Below are 8,994 nucleotides of genomic sequence, written 5' to 3'. Positions count from 1 at the left end.
ATTGATCATAAATTGTTCTAGATATGCACAGTTTATTTTACAGTGCTCAATTAGTAACGTTTTTCATAGTTTTGGACTAACATACTTGCGTCATCGTATATTTCTTTACAATCCTTGTATTATTTATGTTTATACCTAAAAATAATTAATCTGCTGATTTGAGGCTTCTATTCGTAGTCGTCCTCTTCCATCGCCTGGTACTTGTTGCGCACATGGGCGGCGATGACTTCGCGGGGATTCTTCTTGAAGTTCTTGTCTTTGATGAGCTTTTCGAAGGACTTGACGGTGTTGACCATTTCAGTGCGTTTTTTCCGGATCTTCTCGTTGGCACTCAGTCGGACCTCTGGTTCTGTGAGGGCTGCCCCCTCGGAGACATCCTTTTGCTTGGTCTTCACCAGCTTGTAGATGTCCTGCAGCGAGGGTAGGGCATCCCGCAGTGGTTTTAGATCTCCGACAACTTTGGTCTTCTCGCGATTCTTGTGCTCCTCCTTGCGTTTCTTACGCGCTTCGGCGAATCTCTTGAGCAGCTTCTTGTGTTTCGCCTCGGATTTCTCCTTCTTGGTGGTCGTCTTCTTGGGCGTAAGGGTCTTGTGGAGCAGACGATCCTCGCGCAGCTTGGCCTTCATGTCCTGAGCCTTCTGCTTGGCCGCCCCCACCACGCTTTTCGCCTTGGCCCTTACATTTTTCTTCGTTTTTGCCATTCTACTGCGATTTGTGCACCAACAAAATCAAAATAAAAACAAACGTGCAGCGTGCTAAGCCCCAAAATCAGTGTCACCACACCCGGTATGGTTAGCGATGACAATAACAGTGCTTCGTTATCGGTTATCGGCGGCAAGCTGATTGTTGGTTAATATATTTGAAATTTATTATTCAGCTTCGAAGATTAGCACTTAAATATGTCATTTAAAATATATATATATTCCACAGCCCATAAAAACGTATGTAATATATAAATTCAGCATTTTATTTACCAACTACCTAGCCTTCTAAGTGACTAATGAATAACAAATAACAAAGACAGAGAATAAAAGTTTAACCTAATACCAGTCACTAAACCGGGCAATCGTCCGGCTCCATTTGTCCATCCGGTTGGCAATGGTTTCGTACTCCTTGGGACGCGGTTCAAAGACTCGCGCCACTTTCCGGAAACGTTTGAGATCGTTCACATCGCGCCAGATTCCGAGGTTGATGCCCGCCATGAACGTGGCTCCCATGATGCTGCTCTCCGCATTGTCCGCCCGCTCCACCCGCAGTCGGCTGAGATCCGCAAGGAATTGGCAGACGAAGTCATTGCGGGAGACGCCGCCATCAACCCTAAAATAGAAGAAAATAAGTGCAATGTAAAATTGGTTAAGATGGATAGACAGAAATACCTAATCATATGAAGCTTCTGAGAGGTCTCCTTCTCAGCGGCCTCGATCAGCTGCACCAGACGAAATACTATGCTCTCGAGCAGAGCCCGCACCATGTGGGCTTTGGTGGTGGACGGAGTGAGGCCAATAAAGCCACTTGCTGACCGATAATCGTTCACCGGGGGCTGTCAAAGATAAGATGGGGATTAGGTAATCTTGAACCAGTTGCAAAAGTGCTTTAAAAAACATACCCCCAGGCCACTGAAGGCCGGCATGAAGAACACATCGTTCGTATCTGGAACGGACTGTGCAATATCTGAGGTGTTCGCTGGACTATCGAAGAGCTCGCACGATTGCGCCCAAGTGACCACGGTGCCAAAGTCATGGGATGCTCCCTCAATGCAGTAGACAGCTCCCTGCTGCCTGGTTGGTTTCTTGAACTGCCAGGCCACCAATGGATACATGCCAGAGATGACAGCTTGGCAACGATCGCCTGTTACCAGATTAAGGAACGCACCAGTACCCATTGTGACCTTGACGTCGTTCTTCTGGAAACACTGCGAGCCCCAAATGGCTGCTGTTTGGTCACTTAAAGAGGCAGCAATGGGTATCTCTGTGTTGGCCCAATCCGGACCGAAGGCAGTAGGATGCACATGCCCAAAGCCCTTGTAGCCGTTGTCCACCACACGCGGCAAGATTTTTGACTGCAATGGAAGCAAATGAATGCAAATAGAGCCTGATGGAGGATATAGCCAACTCACATTGATGCCGAATAGCCAGCTTATAAGCGGCGACCAGCTGAGCGTGAACGGATCGTACAAACCCGTCGCCGTACTCGAGGTCACATCGGTTATGTGCTCCACATCCTTATCGCGACTGCTGCCAGTTCTTAGCTTGTGCAGGATCCACGAGTCCAACAGCTCCACGCGCGCCTTCTTCTGCATCAGAGCCTGCTTCAACTTCTTGTTGTTCATTATCTCGAAGAGTAGCCTTGGAGTGACCTGGCCATTCATCAGTTGGAGAACGCTGCCGGCGAGGAATCGTGACTGGCGGGTGAGAAGGAACAGGGCATACGAGAACCAGTTCATGGAGCTCTTCGTCCAGCTGGCATTCCACTGGTCAACCAGCTCGTCGGCGCGCAAATCCTTCCAGGTGATGAAATTGTGGTAGTACTCGCCACTGCGATGATCCCACGTGAGAAACGTGCAGCGCTGCGTGGAGATGGTCAGGCAGGTGATGTCCGGTGGTGTCAGTTGAGCATCTGCAAAAGGCATCAAAAGTAAGTTCTAGCTTATCCAGGATCACAATCGTACTGCACTTGAAAATTCAATAACTATGAATAAGTAATCTCAAATGTAATCATATCTGTGCCCAAATTCAGGTTTACCTCACTTATTTTAGGAATAAGCCTTTAATTAATATATTTAACGATGTATTAAACCTGTTGGGGATTTTAGAGATTCGCGATACTCACTTTTTACTGCCTGCGTTATAACGCCAACGATTTTCCGCCACAAGCTCTCGGGTTCGATTTCGAAATAGCCTGGCTGCGGGTTCAGTAGCTCCACCTAATTGCGCCAAAGGTCGTCAAGGTTTTGCTTAATTAACTTTGCACCGCGGGTCACTTGAAGATCGAATCACTTACAGCATCCACCGCCGATCCCCGGACTTCGCATTGTTCGTCCAGAACGAAGCTCCGCACGCAGGTGGTGCCAACATCCAGGGCGAGTATGAAAGCGGGTGAGTCGGGTGGTCCCGACTCCTCCGCACACTGGGAATCCTTGGCTGCTCCTGCTGGCTTAGCTGCTACTTTTGAAGGCGCCGACATGTTTCCCAGCGCACGCTTCGTCGATCACTGGCTTTGGGACGCTGCTGAGCTGAATTGGCGGGGCGACTTATCCATTTCGCTACTGCTGCGGCTATACTTATTGTTATTGTTATTCCGACGAGCTCTCATAGTGCGCGATTCAGATTTCCTTATCAAGTGCTCGACTTTTGTTTTTGTTTCGAGTCCAGATGATAACGCAACTGGTTATCCAGGGCTGCCACCTGCTCGCGCCAGCTGCAAGTCAACTAGCTCGAAAGTAGCTAGAATCTAAATAAGATCTAAACAAAGGCTACATTTCAAAACATTAAATACGCAATAAAATACTAGAATGTACAAAGCAATCTACTTGCAAGGGTTGTTGTATGGGTTTAGTTTAATTGCTGATATAATTGCAGCATCCTGTGTTGGCTAACACATAAATATCCCTTCACAGTTGCCCAACGTAGTGACAACTCTGATTGGCGCCAATTTCAAATCATCATCATCAGTTGATAAGAGCTACCACCATGTTTCGTTCAGGATTATGATTCTTATCTAAAGGTAGCGATAAGCCCTCTAAAATTAGAGCACTATCGACGCTTCCCACAAAACGATTACTCACGTGTGCGACGCAACACCGATCTAATCTTGGCGTCGCTTTTTTTTTTTAACAACTTTATTTGCTGTACACATAGACACTTGCATATATACAGTATAATTCGCTTAGGTGCCTCGAGTACTTTGCACAATGCCTCGATGCAGGTAACTTAAAAATGCAGCTAACTTAATTTTTTTTTTTTAAGGAAAAATAAATTCACACAAAAAAATGGAAAAATAATGCAGATATCTTGCCGATGCAGCTAACTATCGATGCAGCTAAGCGAATTATACTGTATTATATATATATATATATATAGGTACGAATTCAGGTATATAGATACTACACATACAAGATAAACCTTTATCTAAAATAGTTAGCATTGTACTAATAGTTGTGGTGTCCAATAGAATACGCTTTACAATCAACTTGTTAAACACATCGATTTACAGATAGAGTACTATACTGGATAAAAGCTCTCAGAAGCCTCCTTGCAAACTTAGGTACTGGTTTCGGTTCTCTTTGGAGATATGTCTACGCCTAGCAGAAGCCTCGTCGGATGCTGATTTCGTGGCGGAAGCCTTACATGTCCGTTGGCAGGATGTCGGGGATGAGGTACTGGCACAGCTCCGCCTCGTCCGCCACAAACTTCACCTTCTTGGCCGTATTGTCGTCCAACAGTACACGTATGGCCGGCCAAATGGTGGAGAACAGACCGGGCGAGTTGATGATCAGACAGACGCCCAGGCGCTCCGGAAAGTGCTTGCCCAGCAGCCAGATGAGATTCTGCACTAGCTGATAGTCCATGCAGCTGGTGCTGAACTCGGCCAGATCGAAGACAATGCACAGGCGGTCGGTGACCTCCTCGAAGCACTTCTTGCACGCCTCCTCCAAATTGTAGACGATGAAGCGCGTCAGCTCGTCGATGTCCCGCTCCGAGCTGTGATTTTTGGCCGGAATGTAGATCACCGGACGGCCGATGCAGTCGCGGTGGCGCAGCAGGCGCGCCTTCTTGTCCAGCTGGCTGCGGTCCATCTCGGACAGCTTGTCCACGCCGTATGTCTCACGCCACTTGTTGGTCTTTAGAATGGCCTGTAAAGGGAAAACATTGTTCGTACTACTATTCAGCATAAGGTCTAAAAAGTATCTGAAATCCCTTTAAGGTATTCATTATTTCATATAATTTTTATATGGTCCAAGATATGGATGATGATATCATAAGCATCCATTGGTTTATATCCATAAAAGGCATTCAACTTGGCATTTTATTACTTAATCAGAGCTCAAAGGGGCTAATTAAGGGGGAAATTAGTTCGAGACCTAGAGAAAGGGTATTCAGAGCTGAGGTTCCTATTTTCAAATAATGGTTATTATTGGGCCTTATTTGCGAACGGCTCACCTGAAATGCGTCATCTGTGGTCTTGAAGGCGCGCAGATAGCGACGCAGCGAAAAGTCATTGTGATACTGCTTTGGATCCGCCTCCACAATCAATTTCATGCGCTCCTTGAGATCCTTGAAGTCCTGCTCGTTAATTGGCGCCAGCTCCTCGGACGACATATTGTAGAGCACGAATCGCTTCCTGACCGGAATGCAGACTGGGATTCCGTGCTGGAGAGTCGCGGACTGGAATCGGAATGTGCTGACACTATGTGAAATGCAAGCAGCGCTGTTTATTTTTACTCGGAAATGTTTTTTCACAAACGGAACGGATTTGTTTTTTTCTTTTTTTTCGACCAGTGTGACCGGCTGAAACTCTCTAAAAGCTGTCATTTGCGTTCCACAACAATACTAAATGCAAGCACGAAATACCGAAAAATTACCGTTATTGGTTGGAACCGTTACATTTTAATAAAAGCTTTAATTGATAATAAATTTTGAAAAATATTTTAAACTATATAGTAAAGAGAAGAAAACAAATTGAAACAGAGCTGAAATTAGTTAACATTTTTATTTTTTATTTCAAGCTCAAAGATGTTATATTCTTAACTTCCTACTTTAAAATATGGAATTGTAAATGATTTAGCTCTGTTACTTACACTGTTACTTTCTAAGATTTTTGAATTCATGAAGATTTATTTGTATTCATCTTTAAACATTTTGAATATATATCTCATTTCGTTACACAGTTTAAAAAAAAAAAGAACAAAATAAATAAGACTTTCATCGCTATTTTGAACAGCCGAGATAAAAATAAATTCACGTGCACTTCATATGGCACACGTTTTATAAACAAACATGTTAGATATTTCGGAAATAGCTGTTATTGTGTTTAAAATGTTAACAATACATGATTGGTTGGCAGAAGCAGGCCACAAAAACACGAAATATGTAGAATGCACAACTCTCTCATATCGGCCACCTGGGACCCTAAGTATTAGCTACAAATGCAGAGATTCCAAAATTGAGATTTCTATTGCTTGATGGTCTTCAGTAAGCTCCTCCTACTTGGGCACCATGACGCGGGCTATGCCCGGCAGGACCTCAGCTTGGAGGGGCCCGAACTCGACGCGCTCGCCGTCGACCGTGATGATGCCGTGATTGTCGTAGGGCTCCAGGCGGAATGCTCGCACTGGCAGCACCTTCACATGGTCGTCGTGCGACTCCGGCAGGTGAGTGCCGGAGCTCATGTTGTAGAGGAAGCTCAGCAGGTGCGGGCGGCTGATGCCGGCGCGTATGAGGATCAGGTAGATGGTGCCGTCGTTCAGCTGGGCCTTGGGCGCAAAATGACAGTCGATGCCCAGATGGGTCTGGTAAACGGCGTGCATCATGACGAACTCGCCCTCCTCCACCAGCCAACCCTGATCCTCGGACAGCGGTTCGTTCAGATCCGGCAGCTCGCTTGCCGGACCGTAGTTCTGCTGCCGGTTTTCCAGCGAGGCGGCCGCCAGGCCGGCGAACTCGCTCTCATCCGCCAGACTGTGGTAGATGCTCTCCGATATGGAATAGTAAAAGCTGCGCCGCGATCCCCCCGACAACCAGCTGTCGCACCTCGAGCGGAACGACTGATTGATGGACGTCTCCAGGGAGATCACGTCCGCAAACTCCTGTGGCAGGTACTCGGCACTGGAATGATAGATGGGCGCCGGCCCATTTAGCATGTCGATGTGCGTGTTGCAGCTACGGCTGCTCTGCATTCTCCGCTGGGCAGCATAACCGGTAGCGCTATGGGTTGAGGACACCTCATGGTCCGTCAGAAGATAGCTGATTCGGCCGTTGTAGGTGCGCAGATTCACCAGACGGTAGAGGGTCCACACGGTGAAGCGCTGGTAGCCCAACATGCGAATGCGCTCGCTCTCGATGTCCACGTCCGAGATCAGACCCCAGCCGATGGACAGGAAGGAGTAGAGGGAGCGACTCTGCAGCTGCACCCGGACCACGTCCATGGGTGAACTGCGTCCACTGATTACGGTCAGAGCAGCTCCTAGCACTGGCTTGCTGAAGTATGGTTCGCTGGGGAGAAAGGTTTCAAGTGAATAGGTTTCAACACAAGACTGATAATCGGATTACGACCAATAGATCGGATATGAGACACCTGAATGTGGTTTTAAAGTCTATAAACATTCTTTTCTATTACCCTTTTTATACTCTTTTATCGGGAAGTTGAGCTATAGATGAACATAAAGAAAGAACATAAAGATTTCAAAGTTCGATGATATGCCACTAAATGTTGAACGAAATTGGGGGGCAATTACTTAACGATGTGGAAAGTTTGTTCTAGTCTGACGTCAATTTAACTTTAAGGGGATATCCCCACTTGCAAAACAACAAAACCATTTGACACGATAAGAAAACTACTTTTGCTTATGAATGTAATCTAATGATAAACTGCATGGCTAGACGCTGGAGGGATTGTTTTACACGAAATATGAAGATCCACATAAGTCAAAAGGGGGTTTTTCCTAATGAAACATGAAACAAAGATAACATACTTGTAACAATGGGCAATGGAGCGGGCCAATCCATTTCCGGAGCCGCAAGGAATGATTCCCAGTGCCAGATGAGGCAGGACGTGGGCCCAGTCCTGGCGCTGCAGCAGTCCATTGACTATCTCGTGGAAGAGACCGTCTCCGCCGACAGCCACCACGCAGCACCAGGCGTCCAGGCACCTGGTGCTCAAGAACTCGATGGCAAAGTTGGAATGCTTGGTTACATACAGGTCGTAGGGCACCTCGGCCTCGTTGAGCACCGGCGTCACGTGCATGTTGAAGACCTCACGAGCGTCACCGGAACCGGATTTGGGATTCAACAGCACAAGCACTCGACGGCGTCGCTCATCCACCGTCGGCGCCACAAAGATCTCCTCCAGCGTGCGATGCAACTGCCAGCGAAGGGATCTGTACCAACGATCCGCCTCCCTCATGTTGTCCTCGAAGGTGTCGAACGACCGGAAGCGCAGAGTGAGCACCGTTCGCTCCCGGTGCAACTCCGACCGCAGGCTCCTCTTCTTCAGAACATAGGCAAAAACGTAGAGAAACGCGCTGACATCGCCGCCATCCGAAGGAATATTATCCCGACTATTGGTGCTGCATTTGCTTGGTGTGGTGGCAGGGCGATGGTGATCGCCGGACGCCGAGATGGCTGGCGAATTGGGATTACCGGAGCTGCACGCACAGGCGCCCGACATCGCCAGGCGCCGGCTCTTCTTGGGCCGCATGCAGCGGGCACCCACAATGTCCGATATGCGGACATGTTGCTCCTTAACAATGCTACCGCCCGGCGACTCCCGCTGCAGGGTGAATCCTGTGGCGTCAAGGCGCACCCGAAATACGTGGCTGCCCTTCTTGCGCTGGCTCGTGTAGAAGGTATCGCTCACGTCGTGGCCCTCATCCGCATCCTGCGTTCCCGGGGGCGTGGCCCTGGAACTGGCCGAGCTCGGGCTGGTGGTCTTATCAAGAGATTCGCTCATTTCGACTGGAGATTCGGCTGCCAAGCAGCATGTTTCAGGTCTTTTGTGTCCAGGCTTTTATGGATCGCTTATCATCCAATCATAGCCGCAGTGTTACCGTCGGTGGCAGGCGCGAATATACCAACTGGCACAAATAAACTCAAAATTCTTAGAACTTAAAGAGGCTAGCTTAAGGAAACTATTGCAATACAATGCAATAATACAAATGAATCCACAAAAACGTCAGCTCATAACAAATTTAACTTGTCACTGCATTGAGTGCTGAAAGCTTTTTGTTGATATTTTTCTGTGTTCGAATAAATACCAAAATATATGACAGAATATTTC

At 47.4% G+C, this 8,994-nt stretch overlaps 4 protein-coding genes across 7 annotated transcripts, besides 1 other annotated feature; all 4 read right to left on the bottom strand.

The window, feature by feature from the left end:
- Positions 1–14: 14 nt before the first annotated feature.
- Positions 15–778, bottom strand: CG16753 (uncharacterized protein). Its single transcript, NM_139507.3, has one exon. The coding sequence runs from the start codon at positions 699–701 to the stop codon at positions 168–170; it is 534 nt and encodes a 177-aa protein (NP_647764.1). The 5' UTR covers positions 702–778; the 3' UTR covers positions 15–167.
- Positions 779–950: 172 nt separating this feature from the next.
- On the bottom strand, positions 951–3,343 carry CG1271 (uncharacterized protein). 4 transcript variants are annotated; one of them, NM_167973.2, is made up of 7 exons: positions 3,001–3,198; positions 2,830–2,923; positions 2,357–2,616; positions 2,117–2,305; positions 1,607–2,059; positions 1,377–1,540; positions 951–1,317 (listed from the first exon to the last, which is right to left on the bottom strand). In NM_167973.2, exons 1-7 carry the CDS (start codon positions 3,181–3,183, stop codon positions 1,041–1,043), a joined length of 1,620 nt encoding a protein of 539 aa, NP_728795.1. In that variant the 5' UTR covers positions 3,184–3,198; the 3' UTR covers positions 951–1,040. The 4 variants fall into 4 exon arrangements, with proteins under 4 accessions (NP_728795.1, NP_647763.1, NP_728796.1 ...); NM_139506.3 differs by having other exon boundaries at positions 2,117–2,616; NM_167974.2 differs by having other exon boundaries at positions 2,117–2,616; positions 2,830–3,343.
- Positions 3,344–3,872: 529 nt separating this feature from the next.
- Positions 3,873–4,055: a mobile genetic element.
- A 36-nt stretch (positions 4,056–4,091) lies between these two features.
- Positions 4,092–5,534, bottom strand: CG32485 (uncharacterized protein). The gene is made up of 2 exons (NM_167972.2): positions 5,160–5,534; positions 4,092–4,852 (listed from the first exon to the last, which is right to left on the bottom strand). The coding sequence occupies exons 1-2, from the start codon at positions 5,316–5,318 to the stop codon at positions 4,343–4,345; spliced, it is 669 nt and encodes a 222-aa protein (NP_728794.1). The 5' UTR covers positions 5,319–5,534; the 3' UTR covers positions 4,092–4,342.
- Positions 5,535–5,697: 163 nt separating this feature from the next.
- On the bottom strand, positions 5,698–8,770 carry Sk2 (Sphingosine kinase 2). Its single transcript, NM_139505.4, has 2 exons — positions 7,691–8,770; positions 5,698–7,211 (listed from the first exon to the last, which is right to left on the bottom strand). The coding sequence occupies exons 1-2, from the start codon at positions 8,665–8,667 to the stop codon at positions 6,203–6,205; spliced, it is 1,986 nt and encodes a 661-aa protein (NP_647762.3). The 5' UTR covers positions 8,668–8,770; the 3' UTR covers positions 5,698–6,202.
- Between the last annotated feature and the right edge of the window lie 224 nt (positions 8,771–8,994).

The sequence above is a fragment of the Drosophila melanogaster genome, chromosome 3L (assembly GCF_000001215.4).
Source record: "Drosophila melanogaster chromosome 3L".
In the NCBI taxonomy this organism is placed as follows: Eukaryota; Metazoa; Arthropoda; class Insecta; order Diptera; family Drosophilidae; genus Drosophila; species Drosophila melanogaster.
Note: the sequence above shows the minus strand (reverse complement) of the source record. Positions and strands in the feature narration are given on the sequence as shown.